The sequence below is a fragment of the Orycteropus afer genome, unplaced genomic scaffold (assembly GCF_000298275.1).
Source record: "Orycteropus afer afer isolate SDZICR_OR568_19922 unplaced genomic scaffold, OryAfe1.0 scaffold00020, whole genome shotgun sequence".
Taxonomy (NCBI): Eukaryota; Metazoa; Chordata; class Mammalia; order Tubulidentata; family Orycteropodidae; genus Orycteropus; species Orycteropus afer.
Window position 1 is genome coordinate 12,799,409 of NW_006921607.1, and position 13,382 is coordinate 12,812,790.

The following is a 13,382-nucleotide window of genomic DNA, read 5'->3' on the forward strand; positions in this document are numbered from 1 at the left end:
GCATCTGCCGGCAGGGGTGCTCGAGGTTCGAGCTAGTTGTCCTGGGTTTCCGTTTTGGTTCCCTTTCATAACAGAGTTCTCTATGCATCACTGCCAAACACCAGGATCGTCTGCTCTGTCCAGAGATCTTCAGCAGGAAGATGCCAGGTGGCGTCACTGCACTGTGACGAGGGCCTCTCCTCACTGACTGCCGCGTCTCCAGGCCTCTTCACAGTGATGGAACCACGCGATCGGAGACAGGCATGGTGCTGCTGCTGCTGCTTCTCCAGAGACTCCCCGGGTTACCTTTGTTCCAGCCTGGGCTGGGCTCGGGAAACCTGCCAAGTTCATACCTATGCTGGTTCCAAGTTGTCCCTGAGGGGGGACCTCTTTAAGCCAGGTGTGGACATTCCAAGTTCATAAGTGTGAACAAAAGAAAAGAGGAAGTCAGCAGATGTAACAGAACCGACTCCAGTTGAATGTTTAGATTTTCGCTAACCTCTGTTTATTTTCCCCTTTTTGCTGTGGATTAATGGGACTAGTTAGCTCAGGTGTGGGGAATGAGAGTGTGTTGCGGGATGGAGTCTGATGAACTGGGAATGAGCCACCACTGCAACTGGTGATTGTTTTATAAGGAAGGACGTGCTTTTATTTGGGGGACCAGCTAAATCGCAGTAGTGTGAAAATTCCAAATGGTTGTTTAATTACTGGTTGGTTTACCAAAAAAGAAAGAAAACTTTTATGGGCTTTGGCTTTTCTGCATTAGGCACAGAAGGGGACAAAGTCACAGCCAAGGTAGAAGGTCCACCAGAAAATTTGACCAAACCTAGGCACAGCGCAGAGAAGGATAATAAAACCAGAGAGGTGTGGTGGTTTTTTTTTTTTTTTTAACGGTATTGGGGGGTGGGGGAGGTAAGCTAGATTGAGGCAGCGGGATTTTTTTTGTTGTTGTTGTTTTCCTCTCTTTAATGTTTTCCTCCATTTCTTTATTCCTGATTGCTTTGCCCTGCAGGCCAAGTTGTGAAATCTTTTAGGAACTTGTGGAGATTAGTGGGGCCCACTATGTCAAAAGTTCCTGTAGCTTCTACTTGGAGAGAAGTGAGCCATCTAGTGGTCAGGTACCTCATCTAACTCAAACAGGCAGCTTTTCCCACAATGGTGACAGGAAACTATTTCGGAGGAAGCAGGTAGTACCGCCCCTGGCTGCCTGGGCAGCTGCCTTCAGAGAAGGCTGGGGCTAGATATGGGTTATGAAGCCTGTTCGTTGTCTCTTTGTGTTGCACCTTCTTTAAGCTGGAGTTGCAGAGGCTCCCCCTGAACTTCACAGTGAAACAGATCATAGTTTGTCTTAGTCTACCCCCCCAAACCTCCTTGTTTTTTATTTTTCTGTTTCATAGCTGACATGTCGAAGGCAATATACCCCATCTTTATATATCCTAAGACACTAATCCTAGGTTATTTTTAGCCTAAATTACTTTGTTCTAAATAACATTGTTTCTAGGCCAGAAGCCCCAGCCTGTAGTTTATGAGATTGGTAGACACTGGGCATAAGGAAGAGTGAGGGTTCCTGGGTGTTGACTGACTTAGGTGGGTCTGGCTAGGAGGAAGGCAGCAACCTGTGTTCTGTCCTTTCTGGGAAGATCCCTGAAACCTGGGGGCAGGGGGACTCCCCCTCTCCATCCATTGCTGTGAGGGGAGATTAGTTATTCAAGAAGGGTGTGTTTTGTGTTCTGTGGGTGGGCACTCTGTCTAGGCTGTCTCTTTCGCTGGCCTCTGGCCCCTTCCTTTTGCCCGTCCCTTGTGTGTGCCCCAGAGAGATCAGGGATCCTTACCCTCCTGAGGCCTAGCTGAGAAGAAAGAACACAGCAGCTGCAGATTTAGGAGAAGCTGCTGTTTGCCCAGCCTGTTCCACGCTACCCCTGTCTGTGAGCTCAGGTCTGGTGTGACTGTTGCCAGGTGCTTGTAGCAGGGGCCTTTGGAAGTTATATTGGGTTGGGGTGAGATTTTCCCTTCCCACAGTGCACTGCGCCGTGGAGGTGGTGAAGGGCAGGGGAAGCCATGCTGCTGAATTCTGGTTGGCATTCCCCCCTTGTGTGAAATGGGATAGTTGGGGGTAGGGCAGCTTCTGCTTCAGTTTGGTTGTGAGAGAAACCTGCAGGAAAAGCATGGTTGTCCCATTGAACTATTTGAGCAAAAACTACTATAAATAACTTCTGTTTTTGTCTTTTGTCAAATAAAGTTTGTTTTGTTTTTTTTAAAAAGCATAAGCAGGGTGCTTGATTGATACACTGTGACCCTGGGCCCAGGCCTGGAGAAAGGGTTGTAGCTGAGTTCATACTCAGCCTCGCCTCTTCCACCTTCCCTCTCCTGGCCAGCTGGGAGCTTTTACGCTCTGTGTCCCTATTCTCATTGGGAGACCAATGCCCCCAACCTCCCCCATTTGCCATCCCCTTCGTCACTGTGCAGGGCTCCACATCCCAAGTTGGGCCAGGTCAGTTTTCCCTGGGATGAACAGCCAAGCTTTGAGGTTGCTTAGTGGTACGGATGTGACCTTAGGGAGTTGGCACATTACCCGGTCACACCCTCCAATGAGGAAAGAGCATGACTGCAGGGTGAAGCCGGCACAGTTGAGAGGCTCTAGCCATGTCTGAAACTAGTCCCACCTCTGGACTTCCCTATTATGTAAGCTAGCAAATTCCCCTCTTTGTTTAAGCTAGTTGCAGATTGTATTTTTGTCATAATGAGATGACAGTACATTAATTGCAGCCCAAACAGTGCCAAAATCAAGGTCTACAACCTTATAAAATGTTAATTATCTCTTGGTTCTTTTGTGTGTGTGCACATATGCACACACACACACAAAGTGAAAAGTCTACATTTTATAAGTAAGAAACCAAGGCTATTTATTACTTGTCCAAACTCATACAGCCATTATATGTGTGGGGCTAGGATTTGAATTCAATCCTGTCTTGCTTCAAGGTCACCAAAGCCTGCCCAAACTCTTATTTGAACAGGCAGGGCAGTTCACCACTTACTGGCATCCAGTTATCAGTGTTATGGGCTAAGCATTATAAGTTACTTCTGAGACAAATCTCCTTCCTTGAAATTTCTCCCTGATATTTCTGGACGGGAGATGACTCTCACAGGTCACTCCTTTAGAAATGTGGAGAGGGAGCCTCCCCACTCAAGTAACCCCATATTAGAGCCCCAAGCGCCTTAGCTATTCAATCTGAGGTCCTCCTGGTTTTCCCAGCTTTTGTCAGTATCCTTCAACCTGGACAGTTGGCCCCAGTGCCTGGCAGAATGCCAGCAAGGGTTCCTCAAGGTAAGTTTAATGTTAACTTTTAAATACAGACATACTAAAAAGGGAAGTCATTTGGGTGGTTCAACTGCCTAAAGAGAAGAGAAAGAGCTTAAAATACTAATTTTCAAAGAATTGAAACCAAAAGTGTCTAATTCATTGAGCTCTGAATTGGCAAAACCCTGGAGCGAGCAAGCACTCTAGATCATAAGAGCTGACTGAGGGATAATGTGAGGGTCCCATGAAGCTGGGATAGGACCTAAGGACATCCACCTTTCCCGTATTGGCTTCAGTTAGGAAATGGCTTTTCCATGCATTTCTGTCCCTGTTCTTGAGCACTTGTTATTCTCTTTGCCTCCCTGTCTATACCCACTACTGTGGAGTCGATTATGACTCATAGCAACACTGTAGGGGAGAGTTCCCAGCTGTAAATCTTTACAGAAGTAGATGGCTCCATTTTTCTTCCACTGAGCAACGGGTGGGTTTGAACTGCCAAGTTTCGGTTAGTTTTAACCACTGTGCCACCAGGGCTCATTTCCTTCTCTACACCCTCTCTCTAATGGGAGCCATGATGGGTATCAGGGTCAACTTGAACCTTGTCTCCAATCAAGGAGGAAAACAAATTGAAAAAGGAAAGTGACAGCAGTGATAGGGGAGGGGGGTATTCCTTTAAGCTGGTAGTTGGGGACAATCTCTGATTCACTGCTTTTGTAAGTGGTAGTTCCTCCATGGGCTCCCAGCCACAGAGCCACTGGGAAACTTAGTCTATCTCAGCCCTAGATACGGAACTCTGGGTTTTTAAAAAGCAATCTCAAGTTTGAGAGCTGCTTATGTGAAAGCTCCCAGAGAGGAGGAGCCAACACTGTTTTGTATGAACATATCCTCACTTTGTTAGGCACTGGAGTTGTAAAGAATAAGGCTTGACACCCTGGAGAGATGTGGAGATAATGATAAATCATTACTCGATGTTTCTGATTTCCAAAGCATTTCTCCATGGTAAGTCTGGGTTCAGATTCTAGATCTGTCACTTAATTAGGCAAGATAATTCTCCACTCCAAACCTCAGTTTCCTCATCAATAAAATAGGAATAGTAATATAATCTCTTAGCAGGATGAAACAGAATACTGCATGTTACTGTTATTTATTATTATCTGACCTAACTTTGACCTTACTTTCAGTGTAAGACTGAGAGAAAAACAACCATCTAATATTTTGCCTGATACCTCATAGATTTTTAAGTGCAGAATTGACATTAAGTACCAAGAGGAATGAATGGTTCCAAAACCTCAATATGCATCAAGATAATCAGGGGAGGTGACTAAAATGCAAATTTCAGGCCCCATTCCCAAAGAGTCAGATTCTCTTAACTCTAGCATTCTTTACTGATGCCATAGGACATTCAGGACCTCTGCTGACATGGTGCCTTAAGGCATCTTGACTGCCAACCAGAAGGCTGGCAGTTCAAACCCACAGCCACTTGGCAGGAAGATGGGGCAATCTACTTCTGTAGTGATATGGATGGCTATGAGTCAGATCTGACTCCATGGCAGTGAGTAAGTTATAGGTCATTCTACTGCTATTGGGCCAGGGACCTGATTATTAAGAGGACAGTAATCCATTCCCAGGAGTGCTGGGTTTGGAAGGTAGAACCTCATCTTTCAAAGTTAGGAAGAGGGGTACCAATGAGTCCCTGAACCAGGTATCCTTAACCCCTAGGGGTTCATGGCAGCCTGAAGGTCAAGTGTAGCCTCCCTGATTTTTTTTTTTTTTTAGGTATATAAAACAACATAGGCCAATTCAACTTTTTTCACTTGTACAACTTAGAGATAACAATCATGTTGTGCAACCATCACCAATCATCCTCATTTTCTATCACCATAACTCCCTGCTTCCTAAACAATGACTCCCCTTTCCCTCTCCCTCCCAACCTGGTAACCACTTTAGCTGAAGCATTGGTGGCATAGTGCCTGAGGCACTTGACTGCTAACCAGAAGGCTGGCAGTTCAAAGCCACAGCCACTCCTTGGAAGGAAGATTGAGCAATCTACTTCCGGAGGGATACCGCCTCAGAAACCCAAAGAGGGGTCACTGAATCCGATCCGACTGGAAGGCAGTGAGTTTTGTTTTGTTTTGTTTTGTTTAGGAGATTTTGTTGCTTTTCAAAGGTGGAGGAGAGCTCTGGTGGCATTGTGCCTAAGGCACTTGACTGCTAAGCGGAAGGCTGGCGGTTCAAACCCTCCAGCCACTCCTCGGAAGGAAGGTTGGGCAATCTACTTCCTAGAGATACTGCCACGGAATCCCAAGGAGGGGTCTCTATGAGTCCGGTCCAACTCCACGGCAGTGTGTTTGCTTTGGTTTGGTCTAAGGTGAAGAACTACAGGGGAATGTTGCAAGAATAAAGCTTAAGGGTTAAGAGCACAGACTTTGGAGTCAGAGCAAGGTACTAGTTAATTCCAGGCAGGCTATTTTTCTTCTATAAACCCGCTGCACAGAAGTGATCTGAAGGTCAAGAGTTCACAGGTCACCCCTGGTGTAAACGTATTACATAGCACAGTGAGTAAGGCACCACCAGGTGGTTGTTATTAGATGTCATTGAATTGATTACGACTCTGCAGTGACCCTATGTACAACAGAAGGCAACTGCCCCATCCTGCGCCATCCTCACAAAACACAGATTATGGACTCCATCCTCAGATTTTCTTACTCAGTAGGTCTGGGATGGGATCCGGGAGTTTGCATTTCTATCAAGTTTCCATGACATGCATCTGCTGCTGGTCTGGGAACCCGCTTTGTGAACCACTGACCTGGAACATAGTGAGACTACAACAGAGAAACACTCAAATGTTCTGATACTGAAAAAAGTACTTTATCCCTTCCCCTGCGGCTTCCAGGAGCCGTCGGCTGGTTCAAACTTGCTAATATGGCCTTTTGTTGTTGTTGTTGTTATGTGCCGTGGAGTCAAACCTGACTCATAGTGACCCCTCCTTGGGTTTCCGAGGCAGTATCACTACGGAAGTAGGATTGCCCAACTTTCCTTCCGAGGAGTGGCTGGTAGGTTTGAACCGCCAGCCGTCTGGTTAGCAGGCAAGTGTCTTAGCCACTATGCTACCAGAACTCCCATAAGTAGATTGCCCCATCTTCCTTCCGAGGAGTGGCTGGTGGGTTTGAACCGTCAGCCTTCTGGTTAGCAGTTAAGTGCCTTAGCCACTATGCTACCAGTCCTGAGGGGCAGCTTGGGGCTCCTATGAAGCATGGTCTGGACTCAGCCGACTATAGGATCACAAGGCCGCCTCAGGAAAGGCAGGGCGGCGATCTGCCCCAATGCCTAAGGGGAAGCTGAAACATACTGAATTACGTTCACGTCCAATATCCGCCTACACGTTTTATGCGGATCCTCCGTCTCCACAGCGCCTCCTCGCGCTCGTGCCTACGTCACGCCCGCCTCAATAATGCCCCTTCCCAGTCGCCCTACCGCGCGCCAGGCGGAAGCTTGTCGCCACTTCCGCCAAGCGTAGCGCGTTTGTGCCGAGTTGATCGCCGTTCTTTCATTAAGACAGCTGAGCGGCCGCCGATTGGCTGCGTGGGCACCTCGGCGGGAGGACGTGCGTCGCGCGCTGCCCCTCCCTCTGCGGCCACTGGTCTCTGCGGAGCGAACAGAGCCGGAAGGCTGGGTTGAGTAAGAGTTAGTGCGGAGTGTCTCTGGCTCGACTACTGAGCCTATCGCCGCCGCCTCGCGCGCCCTCACCCGCGACTCCGGACCCCGACTCCCTTTGGCTCGGCCCGCGCGCCGCAGGCCCGACACGGGCGGCGCGGTGGGAGGATGAGCGGTGGGCGGCGGAAGGAGGAGCCGCCGCAGCCGCAGCTGGCCAACGGGGCTCTCAAAGTCTCTGTCTGGAGCAAGGTGCTGCGGAGCGACGCGGCCTGGGAGGACAAGGTGCGGTGGGGCATGGCGAGGGCGCGTTTCGATGAGCCGACTGGGACTGGGGGACCGGTGGATGGTCCCGGGCCTGCCCCGGTCCTAGCGCGGCCGAGGGTTGGGGTGACCGGGTGGGTGGGCCCGAGGAGAATCGGGCCGAACTTGGTAGTCACGGGCCTGACAGCCGGGTTGGGGGCTCACTACAGAGTGGCCTTTACGGGAGAAGCCGCTGGGGTCACGCGGGCAACGATGAGAAGCGGACAGAGTTGTTGTCACCCGCCGCAGGCCATGTGCCTGAACGGTGAGTGAGCGAGCCGAGTTCTGTTCTGTCTCCGCTTTTCATTCTCAGGAAGATCTGGAGTATGTTGTTTTCTGTGACATCATATGATTACTTCATACAGTGTTTAGCATTCACAGTTGTGGTAACAAACTCCTACGGAGTACTTTTTATGTGCCGAATGCTCTCCATACATTATCTAATTCTCAACTCAAGTGGGGTATAGAGGTGCATTAAAATGTTTAGGATATGAGGAGGATCATCATTAATAATCATGTCATTATTGTTGAATGAGCAGTCAAATTCCCTAAGAGATGTTGAGAGGGGAGACTGGACTACCTTGGGGGTCCTGGTGTATATATGTGTGAGGGAGGAACTACTAGGTGTGTGTGAGGAATCATTGGAGCTTGGGTTGTGAGTGGGCCCCAGCTCTGTTCCTGATCTGGAAGGGACCATAAGAAACATCTTGAATTCAGGTGGAATCCAGGAATGTCATGTTTGCTGTCTTTCCCTTGTTTTTCTAGACTGCTGAAGTCCATTTCTCTTCCTGGAGTTCCTGTAAGGGGGGAAGGGAGCCACTTCCTGAAGGTGCCCTTGTCCTGCCCCCAACCCTGCCCCACCCCTCCTAGCTCTTGCAAAATGTGCAGTCCGATTTTGATCTGCTGTGTCATTTCTTTCCTCGTCTTTCCTCGTATAAGGACCGGTTTCTGGAATCTAAGGCAGATCAAAAACCAGACTCTTCCATGGCCTGTGAAATTAGATTTGCTGGTACCTGTCTCTCTCTCTCTCTCTTTTTTTTTTTTTTTTTGGTAACTTACTCAAAATTCAGTTGGCTGGAAGATATTGCTGAATGAGTTAACAGCTTTTCTGCTTGCAGACAGTCTGTTTAGGTCTCCCCTAGTCAGATAACAGTTATCTGTGGGCAGTAGCACGATTATTATCACAGCCACATTATCACAAGCAATTTCACTTACACACTTTCTAAAAAAATAGTTTATGATGTTTTTAAAATTTTGATATAGAGCACAGACTCTGGAAGTCATTGCTTAAGATGAAAAGCGGCTGGCACCCACCCCAGATAATGGATTCTGTGTATTAAATGCTCTTACTCGTCTTCTCCACAGGATGAATTTTTAGATGTGATCTACTGGTTCCGGCAGATCATCGCAGTGGTCCTGGGTGTCATTTGGGGAGTGTTGCCATTGCGAGGTTTCTTGGGAATAGCAGGGTAAGCAGTCTTGAGTTTCTTGCGTGTTCATGGTATCATTTTGTTTCAAAGAGAGGTTTGTTTTCCTGTTGCTTCTTTGGAGGACTTTTTTTTTTTTAAGAAATGACTAAAGCACAGGGGTTACTCTATGATGGCACACCTGGGTTTGGTACCAGCATGCTTTGGTGCATCAGGCCCAGGAGCGTGTCAGGCAATTAGGTTAACTTCCTGAAGGCTGGGCCAGTCCATTCATTCACAAATCCAGAATGACCTCAAGCAAGAGGCCACCACTTTATGTGTTGGTGGCCAGCCTCTGGTTCGGCTGTGACTTCTGTTTGTATCTATGGAGATTGGGAAGTAGAGGAGCTTCTGTACTTAGTGACCATCTCCCTTGTACATGGCACTGTGCTGGATGTACTGAATCTTGTGTTTGGCAGAAGTAATTTTAGGTCCCTACTTTGGAAAGGCAGTCAAAAGGTAGGAGGTTGGGCCCCCCATATTTTCCTGTGCTCCTGTGGGCAGTAAGCAGTTGACATCAGTCCCTGGTCAGGGCTCACTGAAAGAGAGTACATGTGCCCACCAGATTGGATTGAAAGGATGTGTGGATATCATCTTAAGTAGCAGTCTGCAAAAGGCATGGGGGCAGCATCCTCTGACTTCCTCCAGTTTCACAAAGGGATCAACAGCACCGGCCCAAAGCTGATTCTCATAAGGTGGAAGTTAGGCATGCTGCCACCTGCCGACCTTTTTACCAATTCTGACATCAGCCATCCCTCCCATGACACTCACTACTCTGGGGGGTTCGATAATACCATTGCAGTGGCCACATAGACCTCACAGGCAGTACTCACAATTAATGGGGTTTATTAGGGAAACAACAGGTCGCAGTTCAGCTTCAGGAATACTCGGGATACAATTCTCTGATCAGGACAGTCTCCCCTCTGCCATTGCCTAAGGCATGATGCTCTTTGGCCCTTGGTCTCCACCCTGTTTGGGTAAGTGTTACAAAGCTATTTTAGCTCTACCAGTAGGTATACCTGCGTGCATCCCCCTCTGCCAGCAAGCCTCCTGCCCAAAGTTACTCAGCTTTCTTACTCTTTGGGCTGGCAGCCCCGCCACTCTGTCTCGTGCCGGTCTCTCAGTTCTGCTCCTGCTGTCTCTCCTGTCTTGTCAGTCAGTGCAGGGATCTCAGGTCCAGGGACATGCTCACTCCTGCGTCTCTTTCTTGATAGTAGTGAGCTCCCCCTTTTCCACCTCTGGGAGGGTTCATTTTAAGCATAGCAGAATGACAGAGCTGTGGCTGGTGAGTTAAACTGCACAAATACACATTTTTTTCTTTTTAAACTTCATAGAATGCTCCAGATTTAAATTCCAGCTCTGCCACTTTGAAGCTATATAATTCTAAGCTCACCTCTCTGAGTCTCTCCATCAGTGAAATAGAGGCAATAGAAGTACTTTCTTTACAGGATTAATGTGTGGATTAAATGACATAAACCAAACCAAACCAAACTCATTGCCGTTAGTTGAACCCAACTCATAGTGACCCCTCCTTCGGTTTCCAAGGCGGTATCACCACGGAAGTAGATTGCCCAACCTTCCTTCTGAGGAGTGGCTGGTGGGTTTGAACCACCAGCCTTCTGGTTAGCAGTCATGCCTTAGGCACTGTGCTACCAGAGCTCCTATTAAATGAGATGGTACAAGTAAATAATTACTCAACATCGTGCTTCATACATCATAGGCATCCCGTAAATGGTTAACTGCTATCATTATATGGTTAGCTTTATAAAAAGCAGTCAAATGTGGAGCGGATCACCCATAGTACTTCTTTCTCTGCCTGTTTTCTGTAGCTCAGTCCCACACTGTCCTGCCAGAGACAGTCTGTCTGAACAAATTCTTTCCTTCTTTTGGTTGGCACCTTTTCCCTTGCTCTTGGAAAGGGCCCAATAGCATTGATTTTTCCACACACATCCTCTCTCCTCCTTTCTGCTGCTCCTCCACAGTCCCCACCTTAACCAGAAGGGGAGAGTCTGGGCTGAGGAGAGCCACCTTTTATCTCAACTTGTTTCTCTATGATTTGGCTATCATTAGGGCCTGTTAAGGTAAACTGTCCTTCCTCAGGTGTTTTTATTGATAATTCAGTTGAGGACTGAGTGATAGATCTGCTGGGTCTGCTGAGGTTTTACATTATCAAAGTAGGGCACTGTTCATTTCCCTACTTCTCTGGGTCTCAGAGCTTGGCACATGTTTAATAGGTGTTCAGTGAATGCTTGTTAAAATTTTTCTTTAAACTGAAATGAATTCCGTTGACCCTTGAAATCAGGGTCACACATTATTGGTAGCATGTAGCTTTCCTGCCGTGAAGTCAGGGTATTTGTTAGATATTTTGTTAAAATTCTGACTAGAGTTTTTAGGATAGAGTCTTGAAAAACTCACTGGGAGTCAATCCTTTCCGTTGTTCTTCCGCCACCTCCATTCCAGCATATTCATTCCAGCCTCTACACATTTGCTTGTATAATTCCCTCCCTGACGTACAGTATAGAAATTATGCCTATTTTGGTATTGGGCTTCTCCAGAGAAACAGAACCAATAGGAAATGTATATAAATAGAGATGGGAAGAGTGCGCACACGAGCAGAAGTCCTGGTTGACACAGATGGTCAAGCTCTGAACTACTAGCCAAAAGGTTGGCAGTCGGAACCCACCCAGAGGTGCCTCAGGAGACAGGCTTAGCAGTTTGTTTCCAAAAGGTCACAGCCTTAAAAACCCTAAGGGTGCTGGTCTGATGGAGCCTGATGGAACCACTGAGACTGTGGCCCCAAGCTGCCCTTCAGGTCTCGAATTGAACCCACTTCTGAGACAGGCATATGAGCTGAATATTCACATTAAGTAGGTACAGTCCTTAGATCAGTCACGGGAGAATAGAAGGGCTGTTGTATGCACAGGGAGACAGGTCGGGGGGCAGGGGTGCATGAGAGGGAAGAACACAGGGAAGAGGTAACTAGGGGAAGGTAGTGGGAGTGGAGCTGTTGCACTGTGGGAAATTGCAGTCAATGTCATGAGACAAAGTGTATGTGAGCTGCTGTATGGAAAGTGAATTTACTCTGTAAACTTTCACCCAAATTACAATAAAAATTAAAAAAAAAAAAAAAAAAACTCATATAAGGAGCAGTTCTATTCTGCACAGGTGGGGTGGCCATGAGTAGAAACTGACTCAGTGGCAACTAACAAAAAATACATGTATATATATCTATATGTCTATAGATATATATCACATACACATATGTATATATGTATGTGTGTGTGTGTTATATATATATATTTATTTATATATGTATGCATGGTATATATATAGAGAGTGAAAGGAATTTGCTCACATGATTATGGGTGCTGGCAAGTCAGGCTGTGGGCTGGAAATCCTGGCAGTCTTGTGTCCAAAACTGGTAGATCAGGCTGGAAAGTACAAGAGAGAATATGTGTGTGTGTGTGTGTGTGTGTGTGTGTGTGAGAGAGAGAGAGAGAGAGAGAGAGAGAGATAGATAGATAGATGTGGGTGAAAATTTACAGAGCAAATTCAAACACCTTTTGTTTCATGACATTGATTGCAATTCCCCACAATATGTCAGCTCTCTTCTACTTCCTCCCTGTAGTTTCTTCTTCCCTGTGTCCTTCTTTCCTATGCATTCTTGCCTTCCTGAGCTATCTCCCTGTGCAAATATTGCCATTCTGTTCTCCCATGATTAATCATTCCTAAGGAGTATATTTACCTGATATAAATGTTCACCCTATATGCCTGTCTGTTGTTTGGCTAGATGCCACAGGAGTGAATTCAATTCCAGACCTAAAGGGTAGCTAGGTGCCATAATCTGGGGGGGCGGGGGGGGGTGTCTCACCATGCTCTATCAGACCAGTAAACCTGGTCTTTTTTATTATTCTGAGTTTTGTTCCACATTGTTCTCTCACTGTATTCAGGATCTCCCATACTGATCCCATTCCGTGTGCCTGACAGTGGGTAGCCAGGCACCATCTAGTTCTTCAGTCTCATGGTCATATAGGCTGAGGATCGTATAGTCTGCTGGTCCCTTGGACTAATTGTTTCCATGTGTCTTTGGTTTTCTTCATTCTTCTTTGCTCTGGAGGAGGAGAGACCCATTGTTGCATCTAGATGGCCCCCTATAAGTTTTTAAGACCCCAATCACTACTCACCAAAGTAGGATGTAAACAATGTTTTTGTGTAGTATGTTATGACAATTGAGCTTCATGTCCCCTGCGACCATGGTCCCGAGCTCATAGGTCCAAGTACTCATTCCCTCAGGGTGGCTGGCTGTGGTTAAGAAGTTATCAAAACTTTGTCCCTTGTTAGCTGTATTATGTCTTTGGACATTCTTACAGCACATACAAATATGTATGTAGAAATATCATCTGCCAGCCTTACATATGGTCATGGGTATATTCCCTTTTGCCTAGACATAGCTGATCATTAAGCCTGTCTGTCCATCTGTTTTCCCATAGATCAATGTTTGTTATCACTGATAATGCAGTATTGTATATGTAAAAGGATTTATCTTTGTTGTATCTCTTATGTACATCTCTGTGCAAAACAGAAACTCTTAAGGCAGAATTCCTCCTCCTCTTAGAAACCTTAGATTTTGTTCTTAAGGCCTTCAACTGATTGGGTGAGGTCTACCCACATTATGGAAGGTAATC

General features: G+C 46.8%; 1 protein-coding gene across 1 annotated transcript in view; it reads left to right on the forward strand.

Annotated features, from left to right (window-relative positions):
• Positions 1-7,099: 7,099 nt before the first annotated feature.
• LOC103191761 (respirasome Complex Assembly Factor 1) overlaps positions 7,100-13,382 on the forward strand; it is a 14,098-nt gene continuing 7,815 nt past the window's right edge. Inside the window, exons 1-2 of the mRNA XM_007934636.2 lie at positions 7,100-7,213; positions 8,597-8,700. Of these exons, the coding sequence (XP_007932827.1) occupies positions 7,100-7,213; positions 8,597-8,700 (218 nt within the window). The remainder of the gene's footprint in view (positions 7,214-8,596; positions 8,701-13,382) is intronic.